The sequence below is a fragment of the Mugil cephalus genome, chromosome 22, assembly GCF_022458985.1.
Source record: "Mugil cephalus isolate CIBA_MC_2020 chromosome 22, CIBA_Mcephalus_1.1, whole genome shotgun sequence".
In the NCBI taxonomy this organism is placed as follows: Eukaryota; Metazoa; Chordata; class Actinopteri; order Mugiliformes; family Mugilidae; genus Mugil; species Mugil cephalus.
In genome coordinates, this window is record NC_061791.1 from 12419595 (window position 1) to 12441928 (window position 22334).

General features: G+C 46.4%; 1 protein-coding gene and 1 long non-coding RNA gene across 7 annotated transcripts; one reads left to right on the top strand and one right to left on the bottom strand.

The window, feature by feature from the left end:
- Positions 1-711: 711 nt before the first annotated feature.
- On the top strand, positions 712-19378 carry LOC124999845 (ubiquitin carboxyl-terminal hydrolase 15-like). Of its 6 annotated transcripts, none has more exons than XM_047574987.1 (22): positions 712-843; positions 1514-1641; positions 1970-2100; positions 3922-4048; positions 4667-4812; positions 5710-5768; positions 6276-6365; positions 10098-10245; positions 10496-10669; positions 10844-11002; positions 11101-11325; positions 11403-11486; positions 11864-11958; positions 12145-12333; positions 12429-12547; positions 12661-12942; positions 13255-13325; positions 14013-14128; positions 14217-14366; positions 14596-14699; positions 15493-15581; positions 16656-19378. In XM_047574987.1, exons 1-22 carry the CDS (start codon positions 755-757, stop codon positions 17043-17045), a joined length of 3165 nt encoding a protein of 1054 aa, XP_047430943.1. In that variant the 5' UTR covers positions 712-754; the 3' UTR covers positions 17046-19378. The 6 variants fall into 6 exon arrangements, with proteins under 6 accessions (XP_047430943.1, XP_047430944.1, XP_047430945.1 ...); XM_047574988.1 differs by having other exon boundaries at positions 12429-12508; XM_047574989.1 differs by lacking the exon at positions 6276-6365.
- LOC124999849 lies at positions 17423-21648 on the bottom strand. Its single transcript, XR_007111234.1, has 2 exons — positions 20231-21648; positions 17423-19852 (listed from the first exon to the last, which is right to left on the bottom strand). It is a non-coding gene; the product is annotated as an uncharacterized LOC124999849 (long non-coding RNA).
- Between the last annotated feature and the right edge of the window lie 686 nt (positions 21649-22334).

Genomic DNA, 22334 nt, shown 5'->3' on the forward strand with positions numbered 1-22334 from the left:
AAATTTAACTCAACTTTTAAAGTGTTAGTAACAACTTTTACACCCCTCTAAAAGTCTTGCATCCAAATTGTGTTGCAGCTGTATAAGGTCTGTTTTGATCTGTGTGACCATGTGACGATTCATTTTCACATCTAGGATTATTTTATTCATTTATTATCAATTTAGTATATAAATAAGTGCAACTGAAAAGTAACTAAAACAAATGTAAAAATGCTATGAAGTAAAAGGAACAAAATTTATATATGCAACATCTGCCCCTCGAGATGTAGTGGAACATAAAACTGTGCAAAATGCAAAAGTACAAATACCTCAAATTGAGCAATTGTACATACAGTTAATGTCACGTCCTCAACCAGTTTCACTCATTCATTTGATTCATGTGCGCCTGTTAATAGAAGTTAAGAAACGAGCTTTTATGCTATCATGATGCATTTAAGCACCCTGTACAACACACTAACTTCATGTCAGTGTTGTAAATATATCAAGATGATGTAGTGCCCCTCGCTGGATAAAGAGGTTAGTAATTCATTCTGGCTTTATTTGTAGAGGCGCGGTTTCTCATACAAGTTGCAGCCCGTGCAGCTACAATGATGGAGCACTTTTGAAAGATTTTCTAGAATAATTTCACCGCTGGGTGTCACGCTTCTCCCGAGCCGCCGCGGAGCTCCTGATTGGCTGCTCGCCGCTGCGTCGAGCTTACGTGCCTCGGTAACGCCCCCTTTCCCACCATGCAGCGGGTGATGTCCGAAGAAAGATGGCGGAAGGAGGAGCGGCGGATCTGGATACCCAGAGAGGAGAGGTCGCGGCACTGTTAAAAACACAGCTAAGAAAGGGGGACACCTGGTAAGACTTGAGCTGAAATCTTTTCCACTATGCCGCGTGGCCGCCGGCTGCCTCGGCGGACGCTGTCAGCGCCACGAAGAAGGAGAAAAGGCGAGGGGACGGGCCGTGTTGACAGTGGGGCTCAGAGGGAGCTAACGGCAGCCTGTCAGCTTGGCAGGCTAGCGGCGGTTAGCGCTAACGCTAGCTCTTTGACTTAAACAGAGAGCGACACTCCCCACGCATCGTTTAAATGTTACATTCCGGCAGCTACAGCCTCAACGTCCAATTCACCATCTCGATTTTCACGTCGTGACACGACTTCAGTGAAGGTACATGTCGTTTGTAGGATTTAGCTCGCTAGCACGCTAGTAGCTAATTGGCTAACGTACCGACGCTCCGAGTGGTTAACCAGTCAGTGGGTTCATCCGTCGAATTCAGCAGGGCGGAGTCGAAAAAGAACCACCTGTCAAAATCACAGAGCCAGCTGGCCAAGCTCGTAGCAACCTGAACTCAACTTGGCGTCAAGAAAGCTTCTGTTACAGCTATCAGTCTGTGTAGCTCTTGCCCCCCAAAAAGTCAGATTCGTTCGGTGTGTATCTAAGAGCAACTGTTGCAAAAAAAAAAAAAAAAAAAAAAAAAAATGCACCTTGTTCTGTCAGCGCTAATTCATTCCTGGTGTCCTTTTCTGCAGGTATCTAGTGGACAGTCACTGGTTCAAACAGTGGAAGAAATATGTGGGCTTTGACAGCTGGGACAAATACCAGATGGGTGACCAGAATGTCTACCCAGGACCAGTTGATAACTCTGGTCTTCTCAGAGGTAAGAGAGGAAACGCTTCATCTCCTCAGACATGAAATCGCAATAAGAAGCGCGTTATAAACACTGAGTGAACAGCTTAGTAGTGTGCGTTTGTCATTCTGGAAGTAGCAGCAGAGTTCAGGGAAAATGGCACCAAAAAAAACATCATTGTCTGCGGAGTGTATAGAGTAGGAGGTTCATAGAAAGCTCTCCAGCGTACCCTTTCTTTGTGTAGCGCGAGACAGTCAGCGTGGGGTCGGTGGTGCAAGTGTTGGCATGTCGAATGTGCTTCATGTCTCCCTGTCTACCCCGCATGTCTCTCCCCTTTTTTCCCCCTCCCTCCGCTCAGACGGGGATGTGCTGGCCATCAAGGAGCACCTCATTGATGAGCTCGACTACATCCTGGTCCCGACAGAAGGCTGGAATAAGCTTGTCAGCTGGTATGGACTGACAGAGGGTCAGGAGCCGATCTCCCGCAAGGTGAGGGTCCAGTCGTCCGCCTGGCACGAGGAGTAGGTTTGATGGACGGTGCATGCGCTGCTCACTGCATTGACAACAGAGTATCATAAACACCGGCGAAGGTGTCAGCGATGTTCAATGAGGCTTTTGTTGAACAATTAAGGTAAAGTGACCATTTTAGGTTAGTGTATAAGCAGTGTGAGAAAAACATTTGGTGGGTTTGAGAACAGTACGACACAGTGAAAGTCATTTGAGGCTTCAAAATTGAATTAATTTAACCTCGAATGCAGCAATATGGGCATGTATATAAGTAATTTAGGTCTGTGAGCAAAATGTTGTTGCTAAGTAGATGCATTAAGCATGTTGGATATTAAAAATCTATAACAAGGAAGTAATGTTCATTCATTTCTGTCATGAAATACAGTCATTTTAGGGTTAAGAAGTTCAAGCAAGTTTTTAACGAGTTCAAAAAAATGTGCGTGTCCGAGTATTTGCCGACGATTAGCGAGTTGTATGCTTCAGGACAGCAGTTACATCCTTACAGGGCCTCCCCTCTTCAAATCTGGCTAGTCATGGCATCATGGCTGCTGGAAGAGGTTCCCCTTCCATCCCTACCACTCTGTCTCTCGTTCTTTCTCCCCCTTTCATCGACCCTCCCCTTTTGCCATGTATGTCATGGGACGTATCGGGTAGCCGCGGGGTTTCTATTTTCAGGCAACGTCCTGGATGACTAAAAAGCTACATGGAGCGATCTGCGAGACACAACATGCAGGAGGTTCATTATTAGTTTTCCTCTGTTTTTTTTTTTGAAGCTCTTTCTTCCTTTTTGTCAGTCCGAGGTGTAGGGGGAGCACGTGTGATTTAAAAAAGGAGGATTGTAGTCAGACGTTCGGCACTATGGTTGCTTCCGCTGTCCTCTTCTGGTTTGTCAACACCGGTGGAGGGCTCCTGCGTCCTTGTTTTTTGAAGTGGAGGAATGCCGGCTGAGGTCACTCTGAGAGAAGCGGCGTGAAAGCTTTCGAGAGGAGTGCGAGAGGCATAACCAGTGTGGGAGGGGGTGTGGGGTGGGGGGGTGGGGTGAATGGTTTTGGCTTGGATGTGATTTGAGGAATTCTGCTGGAGTTTTGCGCTGAGTTGGGCTTTTGCTCTGAGATCGCACACATGTGTGTTGTAGTAGAGGGGCAGGACTGGCCCGCTGGGAGTTCGGGGTCCGCGTCGGGGAGGGGTGGGTAGTAGAATCTAAGCCGTGTGTGCGGGGCCGGTGCATTTCTCAGGGACATTTGTGAAGCTGGTACTGTGTGTGTGTGCGTTGGAGGGGCTCAGAGGTGGAATAAATAGGCTGGGACCCCTCAGCTGTTTCCACGAGGTGCTGCTAATTTAGGCACTTCACTCTGACTCTGTTCCTGTCAGGACAGTAGATAAGTGGCCAACTCTGTCTACGGTGTGATCCGTTCGGAAGAGTTGCTAGCACAAACCACAATGCAGTTTTGTTTCGTTGTTACAGCAACTAGATAAGAATAAGAGAAAATTTGCATCCTATTCTGTGGAACAGCTATTTAATGTCATACTTTCTGTTTGGTTGTGAGCTGTCAAATGTCAAGAGTCATTTTTTGCATTATAATACAGACTTGTTAGGCTTTATCCAACTGATATAGGGTGGAAGCAGAGCATTTTTAGTTTGAATTGTCTTTTTCACAGGGATTTTGTGTTCCTCTTGTTGTATAATCACCCATGTTTGAAGCCAGTATCTCATTAGCTTCATTGTACGATGTAATTTGCACGATGTTCGAGCCTCGTATTCAACAATAAGCTGCTCCCTTTTTTTGTTTTGTCTTGATGCAGGTGGTGGAACAGGGTATGTTCGTGAAGCACTGTAAGGTGGAGGTGTACCTGACGGAGCTGAAGCTCTGCGAAGACAGCAACATGGACAATGTGATCACCAGACGCTTCAGTAAAGCTGACACAATAGGTAGGCACGAGTCCTGCTGGAGCTGGTCACCATTAAATGACTTCCGCTAATTTTCGTTTACACTTTTTTTCATTTTACACTTTGTATTGATGTCGAGCGTTTTGGTTTTAAAGCGTTAACATTTAACCACCGTCGTGTTGTTCATGAAGCACAGTAGATGAAAACATACAGTTGTTATTTCAGACACTGAGGCAAACGTACATGTTGTACACTGAACTAATCATTAAACACACTGGCCATGTTGTTGTTGAGTCATTGCGTGTCACATTCTGAATAACGAAGGATCATTCGTGCCACTACTTGTAGTTTCCTTCGTAACAAAACAAAGGTTTCGCTTATAATCGCTCAAACCTCAATTCAAACATTTCTTCTTCAGTGCCATTTTTCCCTCATTAAACAACATGTCATTACATCCTTGGCTTTCATGTTGCCATGTCTGATCATGCCCCAACATGATCCAGGCTTTATCCAAAGCAAACACGAAATTAAACGATTTCATTTATCGACGGTTGTGTCTTGGCTCTTCGCTTTCACACTCTGTCAGCGCATGTGTTTCTGCGTCTGACGATTACAAAGTGAACCGCACTGATGCAATCTCTGTTGATAATGTTGCTGCAGACATGATAGAGAAGGAAATGAGAAAGCTGTTCAGCATCCCGGATGAGAAGGAGACCAGGCTGTGGAACAGGTACATGAGCAACACCTTCGAGCCTCTCAACAAACCGGACAGCACCATCCAGGACGCAGGCCTCTACCAGGGACAGGTAGGTACATGTGTAGACTCAGCTCAAGTCTCACTATGGCTACATGGACATTAAGTGAATAACCGACTGGAGGGACGTCTTGTGTTATATTCTGCTAGATTTAAAGCAGATTTAAGTCTAGTAGCATTGATGATTTGGGTGAATCTAAACGTATATGTTATAATGTACATCATCACATGAATGTTTGAATCATCAACATTGTAAGATGATTTTTAATATCAAATTTTAAGGACATATTTGAAGAATGGTTTTAATATCCATTCTTTTCTTTGAGCTCACTGGAATATTCTCTGCAGTCTGATTTGATTATTTGTGATTTCTGCCAGTCAGACTCAGACAAACAAACTTCTCCTCAACTCAAACTTTCCTATAATACACAATTAAATAATTTAAATTCAGTATGTAGCTGCTAAAAAAAACTTTTTAGCTTTTAGGTAAAGCTAAACCTGTGGCTGTCATGTGACTAATACCTGTGAGCGGTTTGAAATGTGCACGCATATCCTGGCGCCCTCCTCCACAGATTAATTTAGACACCTGGCCACAGTGAGACACTCGGCCTCAGGTCACAGCATTGTTCCAGTCGCCAGCAGCTGTTCCACAGGATTGTGAAGCGTCAGACAAATCCTGATTAGGTGAAACAGTGGATAAGATCCATCCACCTCCTAGTCTTTAGAAACAACTGCAGCATGATTAAGACGTCACACAGTCCATTAGATTAATACATCAAAATTGATCTAAATCTGTATCACGTTAAGGACGTAGCTCTATAAATCGCGAAAAGACGTCTTCATTTTCTATAACTCCACAGCTCACAGTGGGGTTCGAATACTTTCGGTGACTTTAAACTATCAGAAGCAGATGGACCCCTCTTTTTTTTCTTCCCACCGTCTCCCACAGGTTCTCGTAATAGAGCAGAAGAACGAGGATGGCACATGGCCCCGAGGCTCCACGGCCAAGTGAGTGAATGGCACATCGCCTGGATTATATTTCTTTGTTGACTCTGAGGAGTCGTGGCACAGAAACCGAACACAATTTCCTGTCTGCTTTCGCGACGGAAAGATCGCACATAGGAGAGGCATGATGAAACTAATGAGGACTTGGAGTCAGTTTGAAGAAATGAAGTAATATATGACGTAGGAGCGCACTTCCTTCACCGGGGAGAAGCCCAATAATAAGCTGTCATTACCATTTATTTTGGAAATTGCTAAATTAGATAACCATTTAATTTTCATTTTTTATTTTTTTTTTAAAGGTTTACACCTCAACACCACGTCATCTTCAATAACTCCTCCTTTCTGTGACTCCGTCTACCTCTTTTTGCTTGAGCTTTCGTTGCTGACATATCACTCTTAATTCATTTGATTTCATCTTGATTTGATTTTTTTACGGACACTCGCGCACCTCCTCTGGACGGACTCCTTATTTTCGACTCTAACTCATGATCTATTCTTTATCTTTTGAAGGTCATCTGGTGCTTCCAATCTCTCTGCTTTGCCAAAGATCTCGCCTTCATCTCTCACAAACAATCATAACAGCAGCTTCAACAGCAGGAAGTAAGGCATAGTTGTGGGGTTGAACAGCCGAGGGGGGTGGGTTTGGACGCCGGCAGCCAGAGATGGAGCCCGAAGTGCGTCTCGGCACGGACGTCGGTGAAAGCTCGGTTTGAAATCAAGGCGGCATCGGCTCACAAAAGCGTAGCGGCGTTCAAAGAAAATCTGAAATCCGCAAATTTTGCAGCTTCGCATTTACTTAAGCGCTCAATTCGTCGAACGTTTCTTCGTCCGGTTCTGTCTCTGGCTGCGATTCGGGCGTTTGAAACGACCTCCTGACGATGCAGTTTCGGCTGTAAAAGCTGATAGTAGGGGAGGGGGGAGGGGCTTACGTGGGATTGATCTCTTGGAATTTCCTTCAGCGACAGCAGTGCTCTCTAAAAAAAAAAAAAAAACGTCCCACCGGTGCCTCCGGGTGCTTTAGTGAGCATTAAATCACGTCGGTTAAGAGTTCACGACTGATTTTTAAATCTGACCGATTAGTGGTGCTGGCTCGCTGGGGTTGCATGATACAGGTTAAAGGTATGTTATAGGATAATGTATATGTTATAGGATGTTAGCGAGGCGTCGATGTTGCACAAAAATGGATTTTCTCACCAGAGTTCATCCAAATTGATCGACTGACATTGGTGGATCTGTTACTCAGACTAAAAAATCCCGTTCCACGTCTCACCACTTACTTACTTGTTTTCCCTCGCATCATCATTACTTTGAGTGTTGCCATATTCTCACTACGTCCGCTTTAAACAAATGTGGAAACTTAAGCCGTGCGGTCCGGACGCACCAATCCGGCATCGGATTTAAAGCAACACATCCCCCAAATAAAAGTAAATAATCCCACCGAGCGTCTGTGAAGAATCTGTTTAGAGTCACGCAGGTCAGGGGATATCCAAATAACAGTCCGAACCCAAGGCAGCTGCACTCGTTGAGTTCTCACCAGTCATTTGAGTAGCTCCTTTAGTTCCGAATGACTCGTGAGGAAGATTAGGTTTTTGTTAGGAACTTGCATCACAAGTCTGTTAACGTCTTTCCCCATTTCGGCCGTTTCTAAGTAAGATGAGACTCCCAGTGTTGCCATCTTCATTCTGCGCAGCATTTTTAACCGTTTCTAAAGGCCACCTGAACCGTTCTGGTGTCTTAACAGACGCCCGTGTGAGTTTCAGATATTACGACATCATAAACTACTGACCTGTCCAAAACAAACAAAAAAAAAACAAACACATGCTGAATCATGCAGCTCTAGTGCCTCATACAAAAGACGCAGCCCTATTTATTCCATATCATCAGGCTGCCACACATTATTCGCCATCGTGCACTTTTATTTCCATTTTCCGTTTCTTTGCCTAAATGAAATCTCCGTCAGTGATCGGGACCTAGAGGCTCAGTCAGCCATGTGCTAGAGAGCACTGCTCGACTGTGGGTGGAGCTTCCTACATTCACAGAGCCCTCCTTCCACCTAATGGGTGTGATTTACTGCATGTCCGAGTGTGTCCGTGTGTGTGTGTGTGTGTGTGTGTGTGTGTCTTAGATATAGACACTGTGCTGTTATTTCTATTGGAATGCAGAAATAATAGCTTCGCCACCATAAAAATCTATACTGAGAAAGAAGGAAAGTAAGCTCCTGCGCTCACATTCTTGCCCATTATTTTTCATTCTAGCTTATATTTGTCATCCAACAGCTCTGCGTTATATTTTTTTTTTGATGGCAGCGGCATCTTTTTCTGCACGGTGGTTTTGTGGGGGGAACGGGTGACTTGGGGAAATTGGATCTTCACTCCCGGCGGCTCTCCTGTCCCTGATTCTCTCTGGTTGCCGGCGCTGTCGTTTCCTCTGAATTATGCATGGGGCCTCTTTATTTATTTTTTTTCCCCCCCTCCGTATGAAGCCGTTCCCACGTTGCATAACACTTGTCGTTTAGATTTTTTGCAGTTTCGCCCCAGTCGTTTTTAGCTCTCGGCGGCGACGCCGCGTAACGGCAGCGAGCGTCTCCCGAGGTGGCGTCCCCTGATTCTCCCTCTTCCTCCCTCTCCCTCTCCCTCTCCGTCTCCGTGTCTCTGCACCTTTCCTCTCCCCTGAGCTCATTGCGATGCACGCGTTCTGCAGTCCAAGTGACCTTCAGAATGCATTTCATCTACTTCCCGTTGCCCGGCGTTTCCTGACAAAACGTACCCTTCCCCAAGGTTTTATTTTATTTATTTGGGGCCCGCCCCTTTTAAATCCGTCCCGCAGACGGCGGACGGCCCCGGCTTATTAAAGAGGATGAAAGGGGGAGTGTCAAGGTGCGCGGAGGGTGTCGTAGGGTTCGTTTTAGCTGCAAGACGGGGGGGGGGGGGGGGGGGGGGACATCGGGAAAGACTTTGTGTGTTAGTGTGTCGCGGTGGAGCGCAGGAAAGAGGATAGGTGGTGTGTCGGCATGTATGTGCTAATGTGTGTTAGAGACACAGAGAGTCGGGCCTCTAAATACTGCAGCCTCAGCTGGATGCAGTGGATCAACTGCTCCCTCCATCCCCATCTCATTTCTCTTCTGTCAGCCCCCCCCCCTTCCACTGTCCGCCCCTCCCCCCTATTCTCTCTGCCTCTCCCTCCCTCTTCCTCTCGCTGTGCACCTCTAGCTTCAGTAGCAGTAGTCTTGAGCATCCTTGCTGCTGCTGCTGCTATAAATATCTGCGGGTAGCCATAGAGCAGCAGAGAGCGGCAGGCAGGCAGGCCAGAGGGAGGAGCAGAGGACAGGACAGGACAGGACAGGACAGGACAGGAACAGGACAGGGGGAAGGAATCTGAGGCGTAGAGGATAACAAGATGACAGGCAGTCGAACCCAAAAAAGAAGAAGAGGACAGAAGAGGAGAGGGGAGCTGCTCGGCTAGCTCAAAGAAAGATGAGAGTCTGTGTTTCTCTGTATTCTGTGTTTTGTTTCTGGGCCTGTGCCGGACTGAGAAGTCAAATCCGGGCCTGAACTTCACCTGGACTGCATTGAAACTGTAAGCTGCGTTGTGCTGAGCTGAGTTAAGGACTCAACAGTGGAGACTGGAGCTGCTGGACCCTTTTTTGTTTTTATTTATTGTTTGTTTTTTTTTTTTTTTGTTTTTTTTGCCCGACCCCCTCGAATGACTTTGCACGCGCGGGGGCCGTCCCGAACCTCGTCCCGGCCGCCGGCGGTTTAGCGTTTAGCGTGGACATGCGGGCCGGCGCGGGCCGGGGCGGGGCTGAGATGTCATGCTCCTGTGTTGCTGGTGGTGCCTGAGGTCTGAGGCGGTGGAGCTGGAAAGCAGGAGGGTGGACCACCGCGTGCTGAACTGCGAGGGCACCGCCTCCACCGCTATCACAGCAGTTTCCCTCGACCAATGGCAGCCGGAGACGACCGACAATGCCTTGCCGGCCTCCCAGAGGTCTGCTGATTGCTGCAGTTGTGGATGTCTATCTCAGAGCTCTTACTTATTCCCTGTTCTCTGACGACCAGAGTCTATTTTAGGGAGATCTTGACTGGTCTTGGGGGTAGTTTGGCGTTTCGCAGAAAAGAAAACAATGAAAACTGAAGCTTTATTTTATCCTTTTTTTTTTAGTTTCAAGCGAATTAACAACTTATAAGAGCTGTATCTCCATGGTTAATATAGAGCTGTGCATTGCAGTGATGTGTGCGATACTCTTCATGACTTTTTCTTTGCTTGTAGCACTTTGATTGACAGCAATTCATTCCCGTATAACCTGTCAATTTATCTATTTCCTAAACTGCACAGTGTGAAGAATTCAAGCTACTCGAGTCTGCCGTCCTACCACACCTACAGCAACAGCTATGACTACTCGGACCAGAGGCCGAGTGAGCGCTCAGGCCTCTGCGGCCTCTCCAACCTGGGCAACACCTGCTTCATGAACTCTGCTGTGCAGGTAACAAACTTGGAATTTTTATTCCTTCCCCTGTTTTATTTATTAAGTGTACGTGTCATCGTGTCAGCACCGTGGTCGGCCGAGGTTGTTTTTTAGAAACTTTGACTTGACGTGCCTTCAGGGAGATCTGGACAGTTCTAATAATCCCGTCCAAGCCTTCGAACGTTTGTTCTTTGAATATACGACCGTTGTTTGGCTGCACTGGACTGAATCCAGCCCGTTGTTGTTCTCTCTCGTCTCTGCGCCTCAGTGTTTAAGTAATATCTCTCCGCTGACGGAGTACTTCCTCAAAGACAAGTACACAGACGAGCTGAATGAGGACAACCCGCTGGGCATGAAGGGGGAGATCGCCAGGGCTTACGCCGAGCTTATAAAGCAGCTGTGGACGGGGAAGTACAGCTACATCACCCCGAGGCCTTTCAAAGTGAGTACCTCGGGGAAAAATACCCAAAAGAAAGAATTCCCCTATTCCCAGACTACTTTTTTACATGTTGTCGCCTTAAAATACAGGTTATGTAAATGAAGCGCAATCATGCACATTTTTCTCGTGTTTGTGCTACATCACACATCATTTTTTTTACGTTTTTCCATCTCCCAGACCCAAGTGGGCCGGTTTGCCCCTCAGTTCTCGGGCTACCAGCAGCAGGACTCCCACGAGCTCCTGGCCTTCCTCCTCGACGGCCTTCACGAGGACTTGAACCGCATCAGGAAGAAGCCCTACATCCAGCTCAAGGACGCTAACGGACGGCCCGATAAGGTGAGGCTAGCGCACGACAACAGTGTCATATTATAAAACATGAATAATACGTATGCTCGCATCTATCCTAAAAACGACCTGTGTCTTCTTTATCTCAGGTGGTGGCAGAGGAGGCGTGGGAGAACCACATAAAGAGGAACGACTCCATCATCGTGGACATCTTCCACGGCCTTTTCAAGTCGACGCTGGTGTGTCCTGTGTGCTCCAAGGTCTCCGTGACCTTTGACCCTTTCTGCTACTTGACACTGCCGCTACCCATGAAGAAGGAGCGAACGCTGGAGGTCTATCTGGTCAGACTGGACCCCGTGGCCAAACCAACACAGGTAAGAAGCTTTAAAATTTTAAAGACAAAAAAACCAAGGCGACATAAAGACGGGCGATAACGACGTTTCTGTTTCAGTACAAGCTGACCGTGCCGAAGGTGGGCTACATCTCCGACCTGTGTACCTCCCTCTCCAGCCTGTCTGGGGTGCCTGCTGAGAAGGTATAAACATCACAGTCGGCCCCGTCTGTTATTAGCCTTCACGCTATAATGCCGACATCTCCGCGGACGGTTCAGCCCAAAATAGTCCATTCTCTTTTTAAACTTCCCTGCCCACCAAGCTACAAGCTAGTGGAGAAAAATGTCTTTTTCCTTAAGAGCAAGAGAGCAATAAGGGGCGGGAATACAATGAGATAAAATATTTGACTAGTTAATTAAAATTCCCTAAAAGTCGCCCCGCCTGCATTTAAATTAATCTCAAGCTCACCATATCAGCGTGTCAGGGTTTCACCTCAGGGATAGATTATTATTTCAGCTTAATTAGCCGCCATTACCAAGAGATTTCCTCACTGTGTCTCTCTCCACCTCTTATCCTCCAGATGATTGTCACCGACATCTACAACCACCGCTTCCATCGGATCTTCGCCACCAACGAAAACCTCAGCAGCATCATGGAGAGAGACGACATCTACGTGTGAGTGTCGAGCTCGGCCGACAGATAAACCGGAATCTCTAGTCGCATCGCAACCGCGTCGTTGTCTAAATCCCGGCGGCGACCGGACCGCGTTGAAGTTCGGGCTTTCGCCTGCGACGTAAAGCTTTTAGTTTCCCCCTCCTTTCCAGTGGGGCTTTGAAGGACTCACCGCCCTTTTCTCCGCAGCTTCGAGGTGGCCGTGAACCGAGTGGAGGACACGGACCACGTAGTGATCCCGGTGCACTTGAGGGAAAAGTACAAGCAGTCGGGTTACAACCACACCAGCACGCCTCTGTTCGGACAGCCCTTCCTCCTCGCCGTCCCCAGAACCCTGAGTGAAGAGAAACTCTACAACATGCTGCTCCTGCGCCTCTGGTAGCTTCAGCCATTTCATCTTTCTAACTTTAACTTTTTTTTAACTATTTTTAAAAATCCCGTGCTGTAGATTAAAACGGGTTTTGTGTTCGCAGCCGGTTTGTACGATCTTCTGTGGAGGAAGACGAGGGCGACTGCGAAGAGACACAGCCGTCCAAACAACACACTGTTAACGGTAACGCTACTAATGGACTGCTGGAGGAGGGCTCTCCGAGTGAGTGCACCGACATGTCAAATGAAAAGTTTGTGCCCTGTAGCATTGTGTAGTTTGAAGCCTGTAATCCTAAATAAAAAAATAAAAAAAAAAGCTCACCTGTCATCTTCCAGGCGAGATGGAGACCGACGAGCAGGACGACGAGTCCAGCCAGGATCAGGAGCTGCCCTCGGAGAACGACAACAGCCAGTCGGAGGACTCGGTGGGCGGGGACAACGAACTGGAGAACGGCGTGGTCGGCCCGCAGAACTCCACCAAAGGCCAGCAGACGGCCGGGCACAACAGGAAGAGACTTTTTACATTCCAGTTCAACAACATGGGCAAAACGGACTTCTCGCTCATCAAGGAGGACACCAGGCAGATCCGCTTCGACGAGGGACACCTGCGACTCAGTGGTAGGAAGCTCAAGCGGGAAATTCTCATTCTCTTTTCTCCCTTTTCTTTTTTTTTAGATAACTTTATTCATCATTATTAAGTATTTACCATTTTTGTTTTGTTGTAGCTTTACAAAAGTGGCAAATGAATGTATTTTTCCCAGAGTACTGGATAGGATTCAGTTTAAAATGTAACCACAGCATCGAACAGGCTTTGATTTGAAAGAATACATGAACGGAAACTATAAACGTCTGGAAATCATACGACGGCACCGAGACCGAACGATGAGAAGTGTTGATCTGTTTATTTACATCTTAACCTTGTTTTCGCAGACCGCTCATATCTCTCCTTGGACTGGGAACCAGAGATCAAGAAGAAATACTTTGACGAGACCGTTGTCGAGGTAAAGCTAACAGAAATAAAGCATTATGCACGGACACAGATTTCCATCGGTGTTGCAGAGCAGCTGGTTCACGTTGCGGAAAGTCCTCCGACTAGTGTAGAACATAAGCAGCCGTCACACCATGAAATATGACGACGCGACCTACACGGCAGCAGCAGCAGCAGGGAGTCCAAGAGACAAATGCGGCCATCTTGTAATCTTGTAAAGGTCGCAGGTTTGATGTCTGGTGCTGCATCCTTGTTAAAATACAACCTTGAATCCTCGCTTTATTTGATGCATTTAACTGTTTGCTGTCCATCCGTGCACCGAAATAGACACAGCCCAGACACGGTGTAATCCCGTAGAGCACAGTGATCCTGAAACCACTCGTCAAAGTGTCCACTCGGCCGTCAAACATACGGCCCGTGGGCCAAAAGCGGCCCATTGGGACACGACGCTGAGACCCAGGACTAAAGAGCAGAAAGAAATGAGCCCAAATGCACTTAATTTTTTTTTTCCGTTTATTAAATGTAGATATTCTATAATAAAGTATAGTCATTATGTTACTGGTCCAGCCAACTTGAGATCAAAACTGACCGTACATGGCTCCTGAACCGAAATGAGTCTGAAACCCCTGATTTAGACAAAGCAACGTCACGAGAAACTTTTTCATCTAACAACTTTGTGTCTTCGTGTTGCCGAGAGCAGGACTTCGACAAGCACGAGAGCATGGAGTACAAGCCTCAGAAGAAGGCTTTCTTCAAGCTGAAGGACTGCATCGAGCTGTTCACCACGAAGGAGAAACTGGGAGCAGAAGACCCTTGGTGAGAAACACAACACAGCAAAAACAAACGAGTTACGAGTACGTGCCGACCCCAGCTGTTGATGCGTTGCATTTGCCCCTTCCTTTAGGTACTGCCCCAACTGTAAGCAGCACCAACAGGCCACCAAGAAGCTGGACCTGTGGTCTCTGCCCCCGGTGCTGGTGGTCCATCTGAAACGCTTCTCTTACAGCCGCTACATGAGGGATAAACTGGACTCGCTCGTTGACTTCCCACTCAGGTACACACACACACACACACACACACACAGCTAAAACTATTTATCACTGCTGCACAACTGTATTGTATGTATTGTTTTCTGTTTTTCCCAACACTATAAATCATCCACGCTCAGGACAAGCTGTGCAGACTCTCAGTATAGATATTCTGTAGATTTGATTTATTAGCTTTCATACTGTGCTCTCACATCCCTGTCATGTGTATTTACATGACGACCGTCTTTCTTTTAGAGATCTGGACATGTCTGAGTTCCTGATCAACCCCAACGCAGGGCCCTGTCGCTACGACCTCATCGCTGTGTCCAACCACTACGGAGGGATGGGCGGAGGCCACTGTAAGACACTCGCGCGCATTTATTAATTATTTTTTACAACCTTCCTTCCTTTATGCACCAAAAAAAAATTAAACTCTCATTCTCACCAACTCACTCGCTATTAACGGCCACAATAATAACTGGAGGTGTTTAAAGCTCCTTTTAAAATGCAGTTCATGTCCTGCTTTACAGCAGGAGTCTGGCACATCTTTAAAGACAAATCAGTTTGCTTCAAGGACTTCCTGGCCTCATTCCTGCTTATTACCGCTATCACCAAAAGTATTTTTCTCAAGAAATGAGTGTTACATAACATCTGCAAAGTTTTAATCTGAATGCTTCTCTGTAGAATCTCTTTGGTGACTTTTACAACATAAATAAACAAACACGGAGAAGTCTCTAATCCAGACTCACTCACATTTTACAACATCAACATTATATTAACTACATAAAATGACCGGAACCATCCTTGGCAATTTTTTTTTGTGTGTTTTAGTTTTTCCAAGTCCCATCCACTAACTTGACCTTATGCCCTTACTGCGGTCCGCCACCAGGGGGAGCTCTACTTGCTTTGGCTTCATTTCCTGTATATCGTTCCAGCATCTTTAACCTACTGAATTTTGGCCACTGTGTATTAAAATAGCTACATCTCCCACATTGTACTTTCAGTATTGACAATAAGCTCAACTCAAATGTTGAATTTATATTATTTCGAACAAATAAAAAAAGGTCATTGTGTCTATAAATGGTTGCAGTTGACTAACTGACTCATCGGTTAATATCTCTGCTCTAATTATAATCTTTCAACCCTTGTCAGACACTGCTTACGCTAAGAACAAAGACGATGGGAAGTGGTACAACTATGACGACAGCAGCGTGTCTCCGGCCAACGAAGATCAAATAGTGGTGAGTGTCCTCATTCGCAGGAGCCACCGGCCGCGCTCCCGCCGCACATCCGTCAGAGGCAGATGTGCGGACTGGAACGGTTCATTTCATCAGAGTACATCGGATGTTGGGACTAACTGGGATTAGAGAGTCGGTCCGAGTTCCAAAAGATATCCAGCTGTGCCGAGACGTTCCCAGAAGAGCAGAGACGAAGTGATTTAAGCCACAGAAGACACACCACACACACACCAAGTGTTGATCAGGAGTAAGCGTGTGCCGTAGACAGTTGTTCTCTAGTGATAAAATATTTAGCAGGATATCCCTTCGACTGAAATTTGGCGACAGCGGCCGGGGCACCAGGAGCTCCCCTGCTGTTGACAATAGAGCAGCAGAGGAGGACGGGCTGTGACCCAGCGTGGCTGTGAGAACAGATAATGTGCAAATAATTCCACTCCTCCACAAACCTTTGACCACTGAAACTCTAGGACGCTTACAGGAAGCGTTGAGTTTCTGTTCAGTAGATGTAGATGTGGTATCTCTGACAGAGCCAACAGGAACACAACAAGGCCTAGATTCTCACGTAAAATATCCTCAAACTTTTCCTGGATGGACAAATGTGTTACTAGGGCTACTGCACACAAGCCGTCAATTATCACAGTAATTATCACAACCTCTACCGCTGAACTTCTATTGAAACATTTCCTCATAGTGGTATATTTAAGGATGTGACAGACAATATTGATGCTCTTGCGTAGCGGTTGCACTGCCATCGATTGTCTCACGTTTGATGATTAGGATGTGGCTTTTTCAGATCTCTTTGTGTGTGTGTTCATGTCAGAAGGAGCTGCCATAATTAGTGACGAATGTGCACATTACGATGCCATGTTCCAGACGAATCGACCTTATCGATTATGTCGACCTGCCTGTTATTCACCGCGGGGAGGGGATTCCCCTGGGAGGGCTTCAGTTATCACCTCGTGGACAATCTTGTCGAATAACTCGCTTTATCAAAGTCGCACTAAAAGTCGATTTTAGTCTCTGTTGTGTGTTGTCGGTAATCTTCAAGTAACTTTCACGTTTCCCCTCTGTGTGCAGTCCAAAGCAGGCTACGTGTTGTTCTATCAGCGCCAGGACACGGTTAAAGGCACCGGCTACTTCGCTCTGGACCGCGAGGAGGAGGAGGAGGAGGACGAGGAAGAGGAGGAGGAGGCGGAGGAGGAAGAGAACGAAGGGGAAGAGAGACAGGAGAGGAAGGCCGCCTCGTCGACCCAGGCCTCCTCGTCCTCGTCCGCCTCCGCTTCCGCCGCCGCCGCCGCCACCGCTCAGAGCGACGAGGAGGACCTGAACGAGAACCGGCGCAGAAAGAACGACAACGAGCAGGAGGACGAAGAGGAGGAGGAGGAGGACGACGAGGACGAGGAAGAAGAGGAGGAAGAGGAGGAGGAGCAAGCGCCCAGTCGAGATGTCGCCATGAAAACCAACTGAGGTAAACGGGGACAGGAATAATCGGAGAGAGAACGGGATCTTTCCATCCAAAGCCATATGGACACACAGCATGGCAGCGGGCGGCGTCGGTCCCACCCAGCGGACCTCGGGCTCAGCCCCTCGACAGGCAGAGCCACCGCGGGGCTGACGGTGGTTAGGTCAGGTAGCTGCCAGGGTACGCAACTCTAAGAAAATCAGGGCCCTCCTCTGTGGTTGGATCACTGTGTGTGTTAACGTGTGCGTGTAATGTGTGCGAGTGTGTGTCGCCACGTCCATTTGTCCAGAATCACGAAAAAGAGTCACTGAACGACGACACCCGGGATCGATTCTCAATCTCCCTCTGCTTCTTCTTTTTTTTTTTTTTTTTTTTTTTTTTATATATGAGTATATTTTTGAGAGCAATGCATCGTCGGCATATCATTTTAGTATTATTTAGATTTTGTAAATATTTTAAACACTGAATCGTATTGAGTTTTCATGACGAGCTAAAATATTATGAACTTGCACAATCACCAACCATCCACCTTCCCCACCCCCCTTTTTTTTTTTAAAATATATATATATATCTATATATATTTTAATGCCAGACACTGCAATTGTTTAACAACCTTGTTCCTCAGAGAGTTTTCTCACACTAAAAGCTTAGGAAGCTGCCTTCAGTAAGCCAGCGGTGAGGCGCGTCTACAATCTAGACTTAAGGTAGAGAAGTAAAGCCCATAGCTGTGGTTTTATACAATGTCAAACAGCCAAACTGTCGTAGCTTTGTGCTGCTGCTGCTGCTGCTGCTGTGATTTTGCATTTTTAGACTGATTATCAGTGTACTGGCTTGAGCCTTAGTGGTGATTTAAGGTCATGTGGTTCTCTAATTTATATTTCTTAAAGCCTAAAACCAAGCAGTTATCCAGCTAACGTCGCAGAATAAACCATATTATATAGTGGCTGCTGTAGAACTTCTGCCTGAACGTATGTCGCGCGGCGAGCGTCCGCTAAAAGGTTAGCCGGCGCGAACCGCGAACCGTCGACTCTCCCTCTTAAAGGATCCTCCGTAGGTGGCGTTTAAAGCTTTACCGTCGGCCTCGCGCTCTTCATGTATCTGGCACTGTGAGATTAGGAACATCAGTGATTCCGCTGACATCAGATGTCTCCCGTCGGGATCACCTCGGCCTTAACCCTCAATCTCGCAGCGGCCGCCTTCTGCTTTGCACATCACCGCCGCGCCCTCCGCAAACACACATCAGACGCTATTCGCTCGTCACCCGCATCCTCTTACAGTGTTTTTAACTCACACTGAGGGCCAGAATGTATGCTGAAGGGAATGAAACACGACCAGATGTATGTGATTGATGCCTTTTTGATTCTTTCTTTTTTTTTTTCTTTCACGGCTTCTTGGTTTGGTTAATAGTAACGGGTTCTTCGCCTTGGATATCGGCCGAACGCTTTCCTTTCCAGAGGCGGGAGGTGGTGATGCGTCTTTGTGGTCCTGAGCTGGGAGGGAAAGAGAGAGGGAGGGTAGAAGGAGAAGATGGAGGGGAAAAAAAAAAAATGAAATCAGTGGGGTGAGTCCGCCTAAAAGGCCTTTCAGCTTTTGGGATCACAATACAAGTGAAAACGTTTTGCAGCGGGTCGTTGCAGGACGTTCCTCCATCGAGGCGATAAAACTATTCTCCACGGTGGAGCGTCGTTTCCTTTTTTTCTACCTGTTCTTTCCATTGTAAACAGCATCAGCGTACCCGTTGTCGCCTCAGAATATTAGACGTGTACCATGCCTTTACGAGCATCTCTGTGCTTTGACTTCAGTGGGCTTCACGCGCCCTCGGCGCTGCCTTGCTTTTCGGGCGACTCACCCCATCCCAACTGAGTGAGATGTGACTGCTACTTATAGGCTTATACAATATTGTACATAAGAGTTCACTCTGTGAGTGCACATTTGATAAAGTTTATTTATTTATATGTAAGCATTTAATAATAAACAGACAATATATTTAAAACCGCGGCAAGACCCAAAACGTCGTAGGGAGGGACGGGGATGGGGAGGAGGGGAGGGGAGGGGGGCGATGTGGCTCGAGTCCACACAGACACACTAGTTTGCAAAGTCTTGCCTGTGCTCTCGTCAGGGAGGGAATATTTTTAAAAAATAAAAGGATGATTCTGTTTTGGGACTCTTTTTTTTTTTTTTTTCCTTTTCTTTTTTTTTTGTAAAAATGATCCAGACATCCTTGCATGATGATGTGTTGGGGGTTTCCAGGTTTGGCTGCACTTGAGTTCACTTGGGTTTACATTTGAAATGTGCATGTGTATTTATACACAATCTTCAATAAAGTTGTGTAAAGCTTCTTGCGGGTCCTGCTCTGGTTTTCTTTCCTTTTTTACTGTGGAGGGTCTCGTACGCAGAAGTAAAACCACGACCTGTTTAACCACCGTTTCAGTTTAAATGTCTCGGCCTCTATCATCCTAACGAGCGCGGGCAGATCTTGCCGTGCGTTACATCAAAATTAACCGTGAAACGCAGTCGTTTTTTTTTTTTCCCCCTCTTGCTGCAGGGATTTAAATGAGGATTGCGGTTTGCCCTCCATTTTATTCTCCACCTTCCTATCCCGGCATGCTTGGTGAGGAGGAACACGGTGTTCTCTCCGGGTTCTGAAGGGTTCTCGGGCAGCTCACAGCTGGGAGGTCCCCCTTCCACGGCAGCGGCTTGTCCTCCTGGCCAATAGGAGCGGGAGGAGGAGGAGGAGGAGGAGGAGAAGGAGAAGGAGGACCTTCGGTTTGGAGAGAGTGGATCACTACCTAAGAAAAACCAGAACCCAGGTCTGTGGAATAAAGGGTTTATTAAATGGTGTTAGAAATGCACAAATCCAGTCAAGTTTGAAAATTTGAATGGGTGACTATTTTTGTCAGAACTTTAATTACCCCTCATGAGGCACATTCTGATTTGCTTGTTTTTCCATAAAAATATAAATGTAATTGAGGAAAATTCACAGCTCATCAGAAAAATAACCATTAGACATTAAAAAAAAAAAACAAAGTATCATTAGTATGAGCTGCTTCTGGGATTTTGGATTCGATTTGTTCCATTATGATTTTTTTTTCTCATGCAAATATTGCGCATAATCTGGCAGATGGCTGGGAGCACTGATTTTGGCACCGCTTTATTCAACAATGCCATAAAATAAAAAAACAATACCAACCTCTCACCAGCGGGTGTCGCACTCGGGCAGTTTCCCTCCCCTCCCTGGCGTTCGGAAAAACCAGTCGGAGTGGGACGTCGCGGTTTTTTCTCCAATCTCTGCCCGTGCCCACACCCGTCCTGGCGTTCCCCGCGAATTTTATCCACGCCGCTCCGCCACATCCACTCATTTTCCACACTACCTGACACGCGGCGTCTGCGGAGGGATCGGGGCCAGAGAGAGGGACCCGCGCGTCGTGTGCTCGCTCGCGGATTCGGTCGCGTTTTGGAGTCGGAAGGGACTGGATCGCGGGACAACTTTCTTTTGACTGCGCGGGGAGAGAAGCAGACAACAATAGATTATAAAACAGACTGCTGCAGTTCAGCTGCAAGGTGAAGGATCGTGTGGAGCGCCGAGGTGGATTTTTTTTTTTTCCCCTCCGTTCCGTTTTCTTATATCTCCAACAAAATCCCGGCGGTATTTATATAAAATCACACCTGTGACTTTAGCTTCGATTTTTAATCTCTTACGATTTATTGCTCAATCAAAACAGTATTCATTCATTTCTTCTTATATCTTGTAACCTAAGTGTTGTGCCTGGTGCTCCGTGCGCATTTGAACACGTTGATGCTACCGACTTTATCACTTGCACGTGATTTTAATCGTTCGAGTAACTGCGCTATTTTCAACATTTAAAAACACCGTTAATGCCTTCATCATATTTTGTGATCCGAGACGGCGCTGAACGTCGCCTGTGCCAATCCGGAGAGAGAGAGCGATCCCCCGCCGTCTTCACCTGCCATATGTCATTTTCACCGAGGTCATACGAGGCGAGCGGTGGGTGCAGAGGAAGCATGGAAAAGGTACTAGTGGTGTTTTTTTTTTTTTTTTCCTCCTCCTTTCCATGCTTTGGGTGGGGTTTTGTCACGCTTTATTGCGGCCCCGTGTTTGGGCGCACGCCATTTTTTCTCCCCCTTCGCCGTGCGCTTTTACGCACGGCGACGCCAAGAGAACCGGGGTTCCGTGCTAAAAATGAAGAGGAGAGACGCGGACAGAACAAAAGAACGGAGCGGCGCAGAGGCCAGGCGCTGGCTGAGGTAGTAGTTTGTGCTGTTTGTCGGGTTGTCATATTACCCCATGTGGAGATGACTGCGCAATCTACTGCCTTGCCAGCGCTGGTGACTTGCAACGGGGGAAGATGGGCGTGAAGAACGGGACCTCGGCGTGTGTTTGTAAACAGAATGGTAGTCGACTGGTGCTGCACATATGTAGAAAAAGCAAAGCTAGTCTCTATTTTCTTTAATTTTTTTCAATAAATTATGTTTATGGATCTGAATCTGTTTCTGTTCTCCAAGTCTCAAGTTTCAAGTCTCATGCTTAGGCAAATATGTCATGAAGAAAGTCGTTTTTTTCCTCCAGAATTACTTTGACCTAGAGTCTTTTACCAGTGCTCTCTCGTTTAAAAATCATAAAAATAATTTTATCAGCAAATGCAATTAGTTAAACTGGAATTTACCTCGGAAGAACATTTAGGGACAGCAAAATTATTAAGAGGGCAGGCATTTAAAGGAAGGACATACTTTAAAAATAAATAGATTTTTTTTTTAACTAGTTGAAAGGAATTTTATTTGGTAAATGTTTGTATTTAAATACGTACTGCGGCATTTGGTGTTAGGCTGCTGGGCTATGAAATAATAGTTGGATGTAATATTCAGTAAAAACGAAATCTAATTCACTTGTATTCTAGTGGGTATACAGACAAATCATTATTCCATCAACGTACCTCGAATAAATTCTTGATTTTAGATCAATTTGAAGGTGCTGCAGAAAGCACCCCTCCTCAGCTCTATAATTTACAAGGCTACGTTGTAGGCAACACGTAGATGTGAGTAACCGTGGTCATCAAATCACCATCTGGCCATAGGTCATAAATAAACCATTTACTAGTAATACCACACAAAGTAGGACGTTAGTACTTTCCCTCTGCGCTGGTGTAGTCATACTGAATATTTATCAGAATTTCAGTCTGGAAGCATGCCTTTTGTATTGAATAAATAATCTAATAATTGGATCTGAATAAGTGCACACATTTACCACACACTGAGTTTGCTGGTGGTTTCTTTCA